General features: G+C 24.1%; 2 protein-coding genes across 3 annotated transcripts; one reads left to right on the forward strand and one right to left on the reverse strand.

The window, feature by feature from the left end:
- Positions 1-2,748: 2,748 nt before the first annotated feature.
- LOC126901197 (vang-like protein 2) lies at positions 2,749-11,777 on the reverse strand. Of its 2 annotated transcripts, none has more exons than XM_050677527.1 (9): positions 11,678-11,777; positions 8,501-8,616; positions 8,297-8,438; positions 7,973-8,186; positions 7,343-7,600; positions 5,378-5,529; positions 4,149-4,533; positions 3,366-3,574; positions 2,749-3,296 (listed from the first exon to the last, which is right to left on the reverse strand). In XM_050677527.1, the coding sequence occupies exons 1-9, from the start codon at positions 11,702-11,704 to the stop codon at positions 3,078-3,080; spliced, it is 1,722 nt and encodes a 573-aa protein (XP_050533484.1). In that variant the 5' UTR covers positions 11,705-11,777; the 3' UTR covers positions 2,749-3,077. The 2 variants fall into 2 exon arrangements, with proteins under 2 accessions (XP_050533484.1, XP_050533485.1); XM_050677528.1 differs by lacking the exon at positions 11,678-11,777 and adding an exon at positions 8,691-8,896 and having other exon boundaries at positions 2,750-3,296.
- Positions 11,778-14,042: 2,265 nt separating this feature from the next.
- On the forward strand, positions 14,043-18,526 carry LOC126901116 (ATPase family AAA domain-containing protein 3). The gene is made up of 11 exons (XM_050677357.1): positions 14,043-14,448; positions 14,603-14,816; positions 14,878-14,972; positions 15,038-15,203; positions 15,274-15,431; positions 15,509-15,656; positions 16,213-16,315; positions 16,372-16,619; positions 16,678-16,845; positions 16,925-17,123; positions 18,246-18,526. Exons 1-11 carry the CDS (start codon positions 14,265-14,267, stop codon positions 18,297-18,299), a joined length of 1,737 nt encoding a protein of 578 aa, XP_050533314.1. The 5' UTR covers positions 14,043-14,264; the 3' UTR covers positions 18,300-18,526.
- The last annotated feature ends 354 nt before the right edge of the window (positions 18,527-18,880 follow it).

Raw genomic sequence — 18,880 nt, forward strand, 5'->3', positions numbered from 1 at the left:
TTTTTTCAAATAAAATATCAATTGTTAAGCATATGTTAAATTAAATTCCTAGCATTATTATAGTTGAAAACACTATGTATTTTAAACAATAAATGACGTGCAGCTGCACATGTTAAATGAAAAGCCTACATCGTATTGCTTTTTAATAATAAATACAATTCTTGAGTTCAATGAAAAGTAGACTACCATTCGGAGTGGACTAATAGTCCAACGGCCCGGGGTAAACAATAATTGTGGCTAGCTCCAAAAAATATTTGTAGCGCTCCATAAAAAGAAATGAGAGTAATAAAAAAGGGTTTGAAATCAATTTTACAAACACGAATACGTTAGTCAAAGTTCGCCTTTGACTACTATCACTAACTAGGAATGACAACTTTCAAGTTTCTTGTTATTTTAACGTGAAAAATTAATAGTTCAAAAACAAAAAGTTATAAAATAATTCATTAATTAGATAATGATAAATATACAAGTCAATAAAATAAAACTTTTTTAAATATTAGAGATAAAAATATAATTATTTCAGTCATTTTGTTACGTTAATTTCAAATTTGCAATTACATGTAAAGTTGATATTCACGAACATTTATAAGAACATTTTTACCATAATTAATTTTTGGCTCAATATAAGTGTAAAATTAATATCTTTAAATAGGAATTTTTATAAGTAAATCAAAACTGTAGTTGATTAGATTGATGTGGTCAGAAACTAATATAATTACTATTGACAATAAATTTATATAAAAATCTCAATATTTTGTTCAATATTTATTTGCAGCATACTTATTTGATTACTAATTAACAAATTATAGTAAATTTTTAAATCAAATTTAAATCAAGTAAATTTTTTTTATGCTTTAACCATACCATCCTTTCCCAAATAAGAGGATTTTTATTCATTGATACTATGGTATGGCATATGGACATTAAACCAATATATAAAAATATAAATAAAATCGATCGTCTGATGTGAATATTTAAAGCCTCTCCTAGGAAAATTAAAAATTTCTCCTATATTACTGAGAACATATGAAAAATTTTACATTTAAGTGTACTACTGGGAGTAGCCTTAAATAAAAAGAATCATTACATGAATAAAAGAGATAATAAAAAGAAAATAAGGAAATCGCACAGGAATATTGATCAATTTACAAAAATTTTTANGGAAAATTAAAAATTTCTCCTATATTACTGAGAACATATGAAAAATTTTACATTTGAGTGTACTACTGGGAGTAGCCTTAAATAAAAAGAATCATTACATGAATAAAAGAGATAATAAAAAGAAAATAAGGATATCGCACAGGAATATTGATCAATTTACAAAAATTTTTTAAATGAAAAGGCAAATTAAAAAAAAAATGTTTTTATTACCTTAACAAAAAATATAAATTGAAAATTAATTTTCAAACATAGACATTTGGGCATTTTTATCATAAATAATAAACTAGATAATATTTTTTTCTAAAATATAACTTCTATAATAAATTACTACAAAAATATAAAAATAAAAAAAAATTGCACAAAATGTGATTTTATAAAATCATTTCTATTTTAAAAAATTGGCTTAAAATAAACACTTTCTTAGATAAATTTAGTATATTATGCATTGATTCGAAAAAGAAAACATTACCACTTAAATTTTCCAGTATGAAAAAAAAGAAACTTAAAAATAAATTATAATAGACAATGATAATTTGATAAAAGACAAAAAAAAAATTATAATTTTGATAAACCATTCAAGTTTTAAATTTCTATGAAAATTAAAAATAAAAAAATTTGAATGTGCAAGTAATACTGACAATAAATATTGTTTATTCAATAAGGCACTTTTAAAAGCAAAAAAAAAAAAATAAAACAATTTTTAAGTAACACTTTATATTAATGGCCCCATAAATTTGAGCATAATAAAACTAACTTATCTTATATTATAAATGCTAATTAAATGAGAACAGTCTTAATAAATAGTTACATAATTTATTTTAGTGTAATATAAAAAAAACTTTACATAAATATCTAATGAAAATAATACTGCTTTATTCATTTAATTAAGTTTTAAATATATTTAGAACTAATATTTTTAAACATTAGTAATATTAAAATTAACATTAATTAAATAAAAATAAATAAATTTGTGAATAATTTAATGATATGATAACCTAAAAACAGTAATGTAAGGTTTTCAGATTTTTACACAATTAAGTATTTAACACACACCTTAAATAAGTTTTAATTTTTCTAAAATTAACAAATAGTAAAATGTAACTCTATATGATTAATTTTTAAATAAAATGTCACTGTTAAGTATGAAATAAGTTTAAAGTGACAGTACAAAAATATATTTTAAAATTATGTATTATTATTAAAAGTAAGCTATAATTATCAAACATTTTAAATAAGATTTTTTATGAACTTTTTTACTATTCAATGTTTTTACCAAGCACAGTTATTATTACACAAAATTATTTCTAATATATCAATAATGTAAAGATTAATAAAACTTATATCTAAATTTAAATTTAATACTCAGTATAAATTTAAAGAAAAATACAAAACTATTGTTATATAAAAAAAATTTTATATCATAAAATAATAAAATAAAAAAATTATTTATAAAGAAATATAAATGTAAAATATGTTTAATATACTATAAACTTAGACACTATTAAAATTATAAAAATAATTTAATTATTTAATTATTTATAGTCTATGAGTAAATAAGAGTTGGGAAAAAATTATTATTATTTCAAATACAATGACATATTGACACCTATATTTTTGACAATTTGTAAAAGAAATATTTGTAATTTTTTTTTCTTATCAATAAGACTTTCAAACAAAAAAAACATATCTTCATTATTCATACTTAAACTAATTTTTATAATTTTAAAGCATGCTATAAATAATTAAATGAAAAATAATAGTGTCTTTTTATTTCTTATATATATATTCAAATTTTTGGCATATTCAAAAAAAAAAAATACTGATCCAAGACTAGATGGTTTTATCATATTATAATCTTTATGAATATTTTACAACTAATTTATTAAATATATTTTAAAAAGTATAAAAGATAAAAATCATACAGATGTTTCAGAATTTAACCTCAACACAAACCTATTTGATTTTGGGTTAATGACTTCTTCTGTAATACTGAAATGTGGCAATGTATGCACTGAACACAAAAGAGATAAATCATTTTGCCTCAGTTGGAATACTGTACCATTTTTAAGTGACCTAGTTAATAATTCACTACAAATAAGTGACCATGACTGAACTGTTTTCTGTTCTTTTTCATTCTAGAAATATATTAAAAATAAAAATTATTATATAAAACGTCAAGTAAAATCTTAATAGTTTAAATATACCTGTAATACTGGAGCTGCACTTAAGTAAGGTTCTAAAAATGCTTTAGGGGAAGCATCATGAGTTAAACATAAAGCTAAGTGTGACAAAATAGATTCTACAGTGTGTCTTGGCTGTTGTCTCGTAACTCTTAAATATTTTTGAAGTGATCGAGCAATAGTTGGAAAAACAGCTTGAGCTGCTTCATAAGGATCCATTGCAGAACCACCACCTAAAAACATAAAGTTTCTTCTAATTAATATCCAAGGTAATTAATTAAGACAGACTGGTGATTATTGTGTTGACAACTAAATATCTGGTAGAGAACTAAGAAAATGCCACAGCTGAGATTTAAAAATCTTATTTATTTTTCATTATTTTTATATTTAATTTATTTAAAAAGGAAAACCTATTTTGTTTACATTGTATAACAAAACCTCTTACAAATATATTTATAATAAATCCATAAACACATATGGAGTAAAATGTGGTAAAAATAAATAAAGTTCATTGACTATGGAAGCTTACATATAACTAAAAAAAAAAACTTAAGGGGATAATAAATTGGGACCCTCTATTTTTGCCAAAATGCTTCATTTTTTTAAAACAATATTTTATTATGAGTAGTAAAAAAAAGTAATTTCCTCCTGTTAAACATAAAGATGTGCCCCGAATTTTACTAGCACATTGGCACAAATATTTTCCCCCTCCACTCCTGAACGTTAATTGCAATGTATCTGTATACTATGTAAAATAATTATTTTTACCCTATTTAAATTATGCTATTTTTTTAGGTCCATACTTACCAGGATCTTGATGAGAGCGTTTTACATGAGTAAAGGCTTCTTCAGCTGCAGTCAGTAATCTTGCTCTACGTTTCTTAACTCTTCTTTCATAATCATGTTCTTCATAAAATCTTTCATTGTGACTTGAATCACGACGTCTTATATGTCCATTTATAGAACCTTTAGTATGACTCATTTGAAGAGTATTATTAGCAATTCCTTCAATATCATAAAATTTAAAGCTCGAAGCATTCTTTTTAGATTTTGAAACTGGTAAACGTTCTAAATATGGATTGTATATTGAGAAATCTGTGTAATATTGTTCTAAAACCCAAACAGCTGCTCGCTGAATGCTTAATTGACCAATAGAATAAGTATGACACTCTCCATCGGGACTTCTAACAACCTATTAAAAAATATTTCACTTACTATAAAAATGTATAACATAAGAAAATAAAATAAAATAATAAAATATAACACAAAATCAATAAAAATTGATAATGTAACAAATTTTTAATTCTAATATTGTTTTTTATAACTTGGTATATTGCAATATCAAATTGATTATAAACATTTTTTTTTATTTTATGATTTTTATACTAATATGTTACTATAAGGTGGTATTATTAGTGTTCGTTTGGCCCAACTGTATAATCTGCAATTGCTCAGAACTCTGAAATATTTTTCAATTTAAAAAGTCCATGAATTTTAAATATTTTAATAGTTATTATTACTTTTATTTTACTAAAATGAATATTATTTTTAAAGCCTAAGTATCTAAATATTATTATTTTTATTATTGTTAAATAAGGTTTTACTACTTTCAATCTAAATTGCAATTTTTACATGCTATTATTTAATTATTAGTATGTTATTATTTATAATTTTTTTTTCAAAGATCAGTTGAATTCTAACTTGAAAATTTTAATAATTTAAAATATTATGTCATATATATATATTAATTTTTTTTTTATGAACAATTTGTAAGTCATATTTTACAGAGACGGGAATAAGGTCATGTAAAACAAATCATTCCAATGATTTTCATTAAGTGTTATATAAAAAAAAGTCTATTTTAATATCCTATATAATTAATAAAAAAAATTATACCTAATTATGATATTAATTATTAAACAATATCAATATAATTAAAATGCAAAAAATTGTTGTTTTGTTAAATTATATTTTTATCACTAATAGTCATATAATTTAGTACTAGCAGTTATTACAAAATAAAATTTTGTTCAAACCTTTAAATAAAAAGCTGGTTGCAAATGCCTTATTTCCATTAAAACTACAGCAATATAATGAATACATAAAAGACAATCACATAAAGACGAAGCGTATGAAACCAATGCTCGATATTCAAGTAGGTCTTCTCCTGTAGCGGTTGCACGAACTCCTATTCCATAATTAAATAATATATTGGTTTACATTATAAAATTATAATTTGTTACAACTACAACACATACATGCTTGACTTATCCTAACTACTATATAACTTGTAAAACAAAATGAAAATATTTTTTTGGAATTTTATTAGTTGCATATTAATTTTTGATATACAACTTTATTATTAATAAGAACAATGCATGTTAGAAGCATTTGTATATTTTTTTGTATTACAACATTGTTGTACTATTTAAAAATGCATATTAAGAACCTTTTTTATTTTAAGTTATTTTGTTTTTGTAATCAGTGCTAGTCTTAGGATAATGCAATTAAAATATTTTTCTAAGTCTCTTTTGCATTTATGGAACTTATCTGGTTAGAAAAAAGGAACACTGAGAAATGCTTGAGGAAAATTATCATAACCCACATTTTAACCTTAGCATTTTGTAATTTCTAAGTGTTAATAATTTCTGAAATATTGATTTAATAGTTTTTTCATCTAACATTTTCTTATTTAAACAAATATTGTTGATATTTTATGAGGCATAAGAGATAAAAAAAAAAATTTAATATTTCAGAATTTTATTATATTGAAATATTATTAAAAATATATTATGTAAACCTATACTGTCATTCTAGTTAAAAAAGACATATACGAAATTGAAAAAAATTAATTTTTCTGAATTCATTTGTTTTTTTATAAAACTGATTAAGTAACTAGTATTTAAACAATTTTCAATGTAAAATCTAATAAAATACCAAAGTCTATAGGACAACTCTTACTAAAAATTTATATACATATTTTTAACTTTGTGATATCATTAATCTAAATCATTTATTATCTAAAAATGAAGCAGTAACAAGCAGATACATCTAAAATGCTTAGTAATTAACAGTTTTGAAATGTGGCAATTTTATAAAAAAAACATTGATATAGCATACAATTTATTTTTAAACCTATCTAGAGGGTCATTAATATTTCTTATCAAATGATTAATACATGATAATTTTGCCATAACCACTTACACAACATAATGTGACAAAACAAAAAAATACCTTTATTGTATGCTACTAAACAAAATGATTGTATTTGTGGGATGTTACTACGTTTTACTAGTATGAGCATTTTACAAGTTTTTTCTTAAGAATTAGGTCTATTTTTATAAGATACATACAAACCAAATTCTTAATAACTTAGTTTCTAAGCTGAACACAAAATATTTCCTAAATTAGCTCTAAAGATGCTCTATTAAATTCTATTTATTGTAACGTTTTTTTAATTTTTGGCATATACGTCCTTAACTAGGATAGCAGTATACTAAAGCTCTTAATTCGTCAGAGCTAAAAATGAAATAAAAATATATAGGCTATGTCTAATATTAAGATATCATTACTGAACAGGACTAGACTATGTATAATTTTGTTAGAAAATTCAATTTATTAGTTAGAATCATTATTATCCTGTTGATAAGTATTAAGAAAAAGTATTCTAATATATGTTATACTATTAAAGAGGAAAACATTTTAATGATTTATTTGAGCTAAGTATAATAATTTTTTTTTTTTTTAATATAAATGACAAGTTCAAATTATTAATATTATAAATTATCATTGATATTACAAAAATTATTAATGGACTGGAATATAATTTATTTACAGATTAATACTCATTTATGCAAACAATAATACCAATATTAACAGAATATTCAGACATCTTAACCTAATTAAAACCTCAATTTTTAAGGATTTACAATAATTTTAATTCTATTAACACATTTTTAAAACTATTAAATCTTAAAAAAAAATTAATCATATCTCTTTACCTTCTGTAACTTGTACTACATAAAAAAGCCAAAATGAAGTACAACAAATTGATACAAGTGCCAAAACCATTGCTCTAAATACATAAATTCTAGGCATGGTTGCTCTTAATGGCCGTAAAAATATTGCCCAAGCTGCTAGAGCCAGCAAAAACATTTTAAATGTCAATGATACTAGCACTCCTTTGCACTCAGTACCACAATTCAAAAGTGTTTCTCTTTGCTGTAAACTTAAATTTGTAACTTCCGGACTAAAAAATCCTAAATATAACAAAACATTTAGTTAATATCCTGTGTTAAATATTTAAAACTTCTATATTTAATTTAAAATTAAACTAGATATTAAATAAATAAAATATATCACTATATACAACAAAAAGGCAGTAACTCAAAAATTTGATTTTTGGATTATGAGGTATTTGAATTTAGATTTTAATTTTTTCATATTAACTTTATCAAAATATCGAACATTAGTATGAATCGGAATTAAACTACTTAAAAAAATTGATAAACATATAGAGTGTAATTAGAGATAAATTTTATTATTGATCTCTTGAAAAGTATGAAAAAGTGAGTTACTGCCTTATTCATTATGTATATTGATATTATTTCAATTAACTGCCAACAAATTACCTAATTTTGGTAAAACTAGCATGGCTAGGGGACTAATAAATGCAATAATTGATAATGAACCAGTGAGAGCTGTAGCTATGTAACGGTGGCAAAGAATAGGAAAACCACTTTTTTGTTCTATATCTTGCCACAATGCTCCCATTTCTTCCATTGATCCAGATTGTACTGAAGTGTTTCCTGTAATTGCTGTAGTGTTTTCACCCCAATTTTCATCCTAAAAAAGACAAAAATATTAAACAAATTTATAAAGAGTATGTTATTTCTCAAAGTTAATTTAAAAAAAATTAATTTCTAGTTAAAATACAATTAAAAAAAAATTATTACTTGAGGTAAAATTTGAACTTCAACAACATCTTGTCCATCACGAGTATCATCTAACATGACAGTAGTTTGATAGGGTGCCATAGTAGTGTCGTAAGTATTTATTAAGTTGTCTGAATACTTACGGCTTATTTTAGATGAAGTTCTACAAATTATTTTAAAAAATAAGTACATAAGTATACAAGATTAATATTAAAAGTTGTATACTTGTAATTGTTTGATCGGTGGTGACTACTAGATTTCAGAGAGTGAGTTTTGTATTTAGACTTAAAGCTATGCTCACTATGTAGAGATCGAAGAGACTCAGTATCCATTGTAGTTATCTAAAAAATGCACTCCACTTTAATATGACATTCAAAAATTATTGTAATAAATTAAACTATAACAATGAAATTACGTTTTACTTAACATAATTATACAATGTTTGATAGAAAACTACGTCACTTTATTGAATAATTGAAAAAAACTTTTAAAATTGTCAATGATATAAATTTAATAAAAAAATAATTTATTATATTTACAAATTATAAAAAAACATAAATAAGAACCAAATATATGTTCAGGTTAATAAAAAAATTGAATTTCAATAATATATTGTTTATTATGATAAACAAATTACAATCAACTCTAGTGATACTCTACACAGCGATATTATCATTTACTAAGATGAATTTTATCGTATGCCATATTCTAACTTTACATAATGTAAATCATTTAATAAATATACAAAACATAGTAACTTCTTTTCATCTTTTCATCCATGAAAGTCATTAGAAAGAAATAGATAAGATCACCATTTCTGTTATCAACTCACACATTGACTTCATAAACTTTATATTGTATAAGGTGTAAGGTAATTATTAATAGTGATTGGCGATTTTCAAAAGTGAATAAATTTAAATCAAAATGCAAAATATTTAAAAATCGACCAAAATGAATCAATTCTTAATTTTAGCTTCGATGCGAAGCTGAGTAGGTATTGGTTTTACTATGATGTGTTTTTTTTTTTTTATGTCTGTTTAACAGACTCTGTTACCACTTTTTCTCAGCTCTCACCAAACTGATTTCTTTCAACGATACGTCAAAATATCACAAATCGTACTAGTTGAAGACATTATCCTCAAATATTGAAAAAAATTCCCGCGTTTCCCGTAAATGGGGGAAACCACCATAAAAAATTACAAATTTTAAAATCGCTAATTTTTTCAATTTTTTTTACTTAAAACTGCCATAACTTTTTTAAAAATAACCAAATCTATAATTTCTTTTTATATAGATGCTTGATATTTTTACCTATCATTTGGTATATTTTTCTTATAAATCTGACCATTTACCTGCCCACAAGGAGAGATTTAAAATGACAACTTTTTCACAAAAAATTTAATTTTGAAAGTGTTCCAGAAAGTCTGACACTTTTATACATATCTTAAATTAAAGCTTATGAAATGTTATGAAAAAAAAAAATTCGGACTTTATTTTGTCTTCACGGTGAGAATGGCTACTGAATGCTATTTTTGTGTGAAAATTCTCGATTTTATATCTTACATTTTTTACTTTATAATGCTATAACTTATTGAAAAGTGTGTGGATCAACACAATTTTTTTATGAGAAATAATATTTATACCCCTTTTTCATTCGACATGCTTTATCTTAATCAGGATATTAATAAGGAAATAGCAGCTCATGTAGCTTTTAGAATAATCCATCAATTTTTTAAAATTAAGCACTATCTAAAGAATTACATTGAAGCATTTTTTTTTATAGTGATTTTAATCACTATCAAATATGAGTAATAATAAAACTCTTTAATAATTTTTAAGTACATACTTTTATTAACAATACAAATTTATTTTAATTAAGAAATTAATTAAGTAGTTTAATCACAAACAGAATCACACAGCAAACAAAACGAATGCAGTGATAACGCCGATTTAGTGGGAACACGGTCGAATGAAAGTAGTTCTCTCCTTTTTCGTGTAGACGAATATTCCATAAAATGTCAAAAATCGCGAAACTATGAAAACGCCAAGAGATGGCCTAAAACACGGACCACCTGCTACTGACGAGAACTTTCAAATAATTCTTGGGACCGCAGTTATACTCTATTAAAACTACTGACGTATATGCTAAACAAAACCATTTTTGAAATCTTAATAAAATTTTGTATTTAATGATATCACTTTTAAATTTACAAGTTAAACTAAAAAATTTAACACAAGTATAGATGATATCAACAGTGATTAAAATCACTATCATAAGAAACGCTACAATGAAAATCTGTAGTGTTTAATTTTAAGAAATTGTTGAATTATTCCAAAATCAAGGAGGGTAATATTTTTAACTAAACACTAGTAGTGATTATTTGACGTATAATTAAAAAAGTGAGAATTGAGATAAATGAATGACAGACACAAAAAAAACACCATATAGTAAAATATTTTAATATGAATAAAATTCATTTTCACAAAGGGAGACTACAATGGTGGTGTCCTTGATATTCATTGATGTTATACAATTTTAATGAGATAAGAGTAGAGTTGTTAAAATACGGTATTTTATTTTTTTGTTGTATAATATCGTATAATACCGTATAAATCCTTGTGGCACCTTATAATTTGGGGAAAAATAAACTTTAGAGTGATTTTTTTTCATAAAACGCAATAAATAAATGAGTACTTATTGAAAAAGCCTTCAGCAAAATTGATGAAAACAAAATGTTCAGAGAGTAATTAGTTAAAGTATTAAACTAAGATATTTCTCTATCCAGAATTCCTGTCTANAGAGTAATTAGTTAAAGTATTGAACTAAGATATTTCTCTATCCAGAATTCCTGTCTAGAGGATGATTTAGTATCAACTAAGTACCAACTATAGTCAATTTGCAACCAGAAACCACCCATGATGTTAAAGGTCTGAGAAATCTGCTTTTTTAAACAAGTATAAATACACAATTGGAATTTTACCACATTAAAAATTTAAAATTTTTAATAACATAATAAATAAAATAATAAAACTCACTTTTTCTTAACAAAAAAAAATCCTATCCTTTAAATAAACTTTTAAAAAATTAAAATATAACATCTTACTATTAATTTTAAAATTGATAATTGTATTAACATTTGTTACCTTAAAAATAATAACTTAAGCACCTTATCGATTATAAATTTTAATATCATAGAGTACTAAGAATTAATTTTTATAAAGTATGAAATATTTTATAATCTTAATTTGTATATGTCATGACATTATCAAATAGTTAATCTGTTTTATTCTCGTTTTTGCTTTGATGGACGACCCATCTTAGTTCGTAATTTGCAAATAATACTTTAAACTTAAACAATTTAAATCACAAAACAAAATACTTTTACCACAGAATAGATTCACCTGTTCTGTGCTTATATTTTCTTCCATTTGAACCGACTTGCGTTGGCGCTTAAAATGTGACAAGATTATTGTGTGATAATACTAAAAACATGCTGAGATCACGGTTATACCGTACACAAGTCAATTGCTTTTGTTTGTTATGATAACCATGTTTCCCTGGCGGATCTGACAACTAATTATGTTTTAAAAATATATCTATTAATCTACAATAATATTCACGATTATAGATATATTTTAATCTAATAATGCAATCCATCTATATCATTAATTACAATTGCGTATATCAATTAAAATCAAATCCAAAAGAATATAAATGTTGATAAAGCATTTTTTTTTTTTTTTGATACAGCCGGTATAAAATAATTTTATACGCGTGTATCATACCTTGTATCATACCGTATAATACATATGTATAATACCGACTCACATCTCTAGATAAGAGTCAATCAAACTTTGAATTTTATTTCCACCTCAAAAATAAACAAGAAAAAAACCCAGCACAGTGGGGGCGTGGCATAGTTGGGTCAAGTATAATGATATCTGACAGAGATTAAAATCACTATCATACAAAACTTATTAAAAACAATAAAACATTCTTTTTTCATAATATAGTATATTACATAAGCTTTCATTTAAAATATATTAAAGTGTCAGTATTTCCGGAATATTTTTAAAAGTTAAGTTGAAAAAGTTGTCATTTTGAATCCCCTCTGCGGTCAAATAAAAGGTCAAATTTATAAAAAAAAATTATATTGATTTGGTTATTTTTAAGAAAGTTATGGCAGTTTTAATTAAAACAAATTGAAAAAATGTCGAAAATTAGCGATTTTTAAATTTGTAATTTATTTGGGGATTTCCCCCATTTACAGGGAACGAGGGAAATTTTTTCAATTTTTGAGGTGATGTCTTGGACAAGATACGATTTATGATCTTTTGCCATATCGTTGAATGAAATCGATTCGGTGAGAACTGAGAAAAAATGGTTACAGACACAAAAAAAACATATCATAGTAAAATTAATACCTTCTCAGCTTCGCATCGAATCTAAAATGTAAAAAAAGTTATTTGACGGGTGGGGTTTGAACTTCGTACCCTGAGCGTAGAAGATGCAACACATTCGACGCAGCTATCGTGTAATATCACTACATATATTTGTAGCTAAAAATGATAATCAAAATTAGTTCAATAATTCAAAGCACCATTTTTTTCTTAACTCTATGAGACAAAATAATCAAAATAATTCTTAAATTTATATCTAATGTAAGGTTAGGTTCATATAAATTTGATAAAAATTGAGAGACTCATTACTATAGTAAACTCTTGAAAGTATTTAAAAATAAAAAAAAACATTAAACTCAAAAACGGCAGCATTTGCATATAGACAATAAGTCATCGGGATCAATTTATTTTTGAACTTAGAGCAGATAATATGAGCTTTATATTAACATATTTTGAATCTCGGAGTATTTTCAGAACATGTTCAAAACTTAAGTTGAAAAAGTTAAATTTTTGTGCAGAAGTTGCTATTTTGAATACTCTCCTAAGGGCAGGTAAAGGGTCGGATTTTCAAAAAATTTATATCAAATAAAAGGGAAATACCTAAATTTTCAATTAAAAAAAAAAAAAATATTTTGATTTGTTCATTTTTCAAAAAGCTTTTAAGAAAAAAAAGTTTAAAAAATGTCGAAAATCAGCGATTTTAAAAATAGTACTTTTTTGGGGTATTTCTCCCATTTATAGGGAACAAGGAAATTTGTTTAATAATTAAATGTAATGACTTCTAATCGATACGATTTGTGATCTTTTGATGTATTATTGAAAGAAATCGGTTTAGTGAGAGCTGAGAAAAAATGGCAACAGACATAAAAAAACATATCATAGTAAAATTAATACCTTCTCAGCTTCGCATCAAAGCTAAAATAATATGTATACACTATTTATATTGAAGGGTATAAGCTCAAAAATGTATGTCCCAAAAAATACTTTAAAAAGTAAAAAATGTCTAACTAAAAAATATAAAAAAAAGACTGTCTATAAGATGGTTTAATATCAACATTTTCCAAGCTTCAGAAACATAGTTACTAATACTTTTTTCCTAATTTCACTTTTAACTCCATCATTTACTTTTGTTACTATTTTTCTCGATGTCGCTACCCACTATGTGTTGTCACTTAAAATATATTAATATTAATTAAAAATAAAATATTTTATATGGTAAAAATATTTTTATTTATTTCAAATGAAATTTAGTATTTAAGTAATGGTCAACATGAATAAAAATGTTAGGTTATGTATATATTCTCTATAATATTTTTACTTATCCAATGTATAAGACTGCATGAGCAAATTTTTTTTTTTTTTTATCATATTCTAAATATACTGTTGTACATATTTTTAAAAAGAAAATTGTAGTTTTTATTTTAATTATCCATTTTTATGAGTACTTGGAATTACGCATAGTTCTTCTAATTACTGTCATCATCACCTTCTAGTATCAAAACATTTTGTTAGTTAATTTAATTGATAATTTTAATGAGATTCTTTTTTAAGTGAAATAAGTAAATTAATATTTAAGATAATATACACTATGTCGTGGATTTTTGGAATGGGTGGTAACAATAAACCAGAACCCCCTAATTTAGAAGATGTACCTGGTTTGTCAGAAAAAAAACCAACTCCACCTCAATCATCATCAAGTGGTGAAGCATATAAATTTGATTCTTCAGCATTAGAACGAGCTGCACAAGCTGCTAAAGAATTAGAAAGATCAAGTAAGTGTTAATAAACTCAAATATTGTTTAATATATTTGTATTAAATTGCTTAGTATGGTATAAGAAATGTTATATGGCTTTGTTGTTTGTCCATATACTACTTATATTAGAGATTTTATTATTATTAATTATAAAATATATATTGTGTCTTAGAGCATGCCAAAGAAGCATTAGATTTAGCCAAACTACAAGAAACCACTAAGCAAATTGAATATCAGTCTAAAATTAAAGAATATGAAATTCATTTGGAACAAGCACGAAATGAACAAAAACGAGCAGAAATTGAAGAAAGAAAAAAATTATTAGCTGAAGAAACTAAACAACATCAACTACGTGCACAATATCAAGATCAACTAGCCCGTAAAAGGTATAGTTTTTAATATATACAAATATTTATATAAATGTATATACGTATGGAAATATAATAGATATGAAGATCAACTTCAGCAACAGCGTGCCTCTAATGAGGAAAATTTACGACGCCAAGAAGAATCTGTTGCTAAGCAAGAAGCAATGAAAAAAGGTTTTATCATTCATATTAACACAATTAACATTAAATTTATAGAAATATTTTTGTTTAATATATAGCAACCATTGAACATGAAATCGAGATGAAATCAAGGTTAGATGCTAAAAAAACAGAAGCAAAAGCATTAGCAAGAGCAAAAGCTGAGAGAGAAAATCATGACTTAATTTTAGAACAACTTAAACTAAAAGCTTCTGAACATCGCCAAACTGTTTTAGAGTCAATCAAGTATAATTTTATTTTTGTTATCAAAGAAACATACAATTTTGTTCAGTTATTAAATATATATTTCTCACAGAACTGCTGGATCTATTTTTGGAAGTGGAGCAAATGCTTTATTAACAGATTGGGATAAAACATTAATGGCAGCTGGAGGATTGTCATTGTTAGCATTAGGTATTTACAGTGCAAAAGGATTTACTAACGTAACAGCAAAATATGTAGAATCTAGACTTGGTAATTAATTATATAAATATAATATTTTCGAGAAGTTTTTATTTTTTTAAGTTAACAGAATAATATTTTAATTTTAGGTAAGCCATCTTTGGTACGAGAAACGTCTAGATTTTCATTGTTAGAAACTGTGCGGCATCCTATTTTGACTCTTAAAGAGCTTAGAACAAAAAAAAGTAGTGCATTAAAAGATGTAATATTGCCACCTAAATTAGAATCAAGATTGGGGTGAGTTTTTTTATAATATAGTATTATTTTGTCATAATAATAATAAATTCAGGAATAACAAAAATATAAATTGTAATTCCTTTTATTATTATTTTCAAATATTTTCTTTGTTTTCCTCACCTTAATCCCAACTAATTGGAATCAGTTACCCTTATCCTAAACTTTCACTTGGCCCTTCTCCATTTTACTTTATTTTCTGTAACCTGTTTTCTCCACATACATCTAAGATGGACAATCCACCTAAGTTTTGTTAAGGACTCCTCATACTTTTTGAAAAAATATTATGCCGGCTGTCAACCTGACGTAACCTCATTAATGTCCTCTTACGATTGGCAAAAGGACCGTAGAAGTATTTTTATCCCCTATCCACTGGGATAATTTTTTAATTATTTTCCAACATCTACTATTAATCTTATAAGATAAATAAATAAATAAAAAGTTATTCATTTAATAATAAATAGTTTTGATACTGTGTTTTATTTATTTTACATATTATTTTAATCAAAATATTATGAATTAAAAATATCTGATAGTAAATTTAATTACATTATTAAAGTGATGTAGCAGTTGCAACTTTAAATACAAAGAAAAATCGTGGAATGTATAGAAACATTCTTATGTATGGACCTCCTGGTACTGGAAAAACATTATTTGCTAAGGTATTTTAATAACTTATTATTAATTTAATGAAAATAATAATGTACTTTTTTTTTAGAAATTAGCTATGCATTCAGGAATGGATTATGCTATTTTAACTGGTGGTGATGTAGCTCCCTTAGGTAAAGATGGTGTGACAGAAATGCACAAAGTGTTTGACTGGGCTATAAATTCTAGAAAAGGTTTATTATTATTTGTTGATGAAGCTGATGCATTTTTACGCAAACGTAGTTCAGAAATGATTAGTGAAAACTTACGTGCTACTCTTAATGCATTCTTATACAGAACTGGTGATCAATCAAACAAGTATATTTTAAATATATTTAATGAAAGAAAATGTTCAATATATTTTCATATTTCATAGGTTTATGTTAGTTTTGGCTAGTAATACACCAGAACAATTTGATTGGGCTGTTAATGATAGATTAGATGAGATGGTAGAATTTGGTTTACCTGGTAAAGAAGAACGCGAACGTTTAATAATGTTATATTTTGACAAATATGTACTAACACCAGCTACTCAAAACAAAGTGTAATAGTGTATATTCATAAATATACTAATGAAATCCATTTGATTTAGTACTTAAATTTTAATTTGTGATATTTTTTAGTAAATTAAATGTTGAGAAATTCGACTACAGTGCTTTATGTAAAAAAATGGCAGAAATGACAGAAGGTATGTCTGGTAGAGAAATTGCTAAATTGGGAGTTGCATGGCAAGCTGCTGGCTATACATCAGAAGACGGTCTTTTAACTAAAGAAATGATATTGAATCGATGTGAAGATGCTGTAAAACAACATAAGCAAAAGGTAGAATATAAAATGATATATGTTTAATATTACTTTAATTTTCTTAGAAAACTTTGAAAATATTTTTTTATACTTATAATTTAATTAATATTTAATGTAGATATTACAAAAAAAATAACCAACTTAAAATTTTCATTAAATTATCATTCTGATTTTTAATTTGTCCTAATGTTTTATAAATATTACAACAAACTTTGTAGTTAAAGTACTCCTAATTGATAATTAAGTGCAAGTTCAATTTTTTTTTTTATGGTTATAATAGTTTTATAATTATTTATTATAATTTATCTTATATATTTTTTTTAATTTAGATATACACGTATATTAAATTATTCCTAATAGACTCTGACATAGTAAGAATTTTGTTCCGGATACATAAGAAATATTTCCACTATCCCTTTAAATTAAATAATAAATTATATCTTCACGTAATGAAATATTTTTGCTATAGATATTTTCTCATCTTCTCTTTAATTATATCCCTTTATAATGCTTATTTTTGTATTTTTTAAGACACTTTGTTTAATAATAAATTTCAATTGTTGATTTTAAAATATTATAAGTATAATCAATATTAAAAAAATCATCAGTTTTTGTAATTTTATTTTTATTTTTAATGTAATAAGAGTGGGTTAAATTCATAAAATATTTTTATATGAAAAATGACAAAAAATAGCATTGTTTCTAAAAACATAATAAATAGTGCTAGGAGATTAGATAATTGTGTTTTAATATTTTTATCTAATTATTTCAGACATTTCAAAACTCACTGCTGAAAATAATACTAACAAATTGTTATATTGTTAAGATATTTTATCTTAAATATTATGTCATTGTAACATCCTCTTTACAATTAAAAATTAAATAGTTTTATTTTTTTATTTTGGTTAAAATTATTCTACTTCATTCTAATTGAATAAAAATATATTTTGCTTATATTTCATTTATAAACTTTATCAATAAATAATTTTCTTGCTGAAAGGATTTTTAAAATATAAATGTCATACTATATAACTTGTCTAATTATTTTTGATAACTGGTATAAATTTGATGACCCTATTGTGAATTGCTTTCAAGTTACTTTATAAATAAGTACAGTAATATTAATGTATATTTTTTCAGATGGAATGGATGAGTGACAAAGAAAAAAATGACTCCCGTAGCAGAAAATACTAAATTACCTATATTTTGTATTAACTTATAGTGAGTTGCTATGAGAATAGAGATTATTAGATTGTTGATTATTACACATTTATATTATTATGTACTCATTTTAAAGAGCTCCTGAAAATTCCATTGTGTATATATAAACTTTTTTGTAAAAAAAAAATGTTAAAAATTTTTTGGTTTATTTAAAATTCATGTTATGTTGATAATTTTATTAAAACCAAAATAATATTGAATTACATAATAGTAATTTATTTCATTTTTTAGTATACTTCTCGAACATTTATTCAATGTCAGTATTGATATAAGTAATATTTTAAACGTGTCTTGTTTTCTTGATACTACATTACTATTCTTATTTTGAGTGAAGGATTTTTATTTAATGAGACAAATCAAAAAATAATTTACCATAACATTTTGCAAGTGTGTATTAATATAATGATGCAAATCATTTTTAGAGGCATAATTTTAACTATACTGTTTAAATAGTTTTATATTTTGTTATGCATCATAGTTTTATATTAGTGCATTACTAACATTAAATTATTAAAATAGTTCATAGAATACTACCGATTTGGATTAAAAACGCT

Source organism: Daktulosphaira vitifoliae, unplaced genomic scaffold, assembly GCF_025091365.1.
Source record: "Daktulosphaira vitifoliae isolate Bord-2020 unplaced genomic scaffold, ASM2509136v1 Scaffold_3, whole genome shotgun sequence".
Taxonomy (NCBI): domain Eukaryota; kingdom Metazoa; phylum Arthropoda; class Insecta; order Hemiptera; family Phylloxeridae; genus Daktulosphaira; species Daktulosphaira vitifoliae.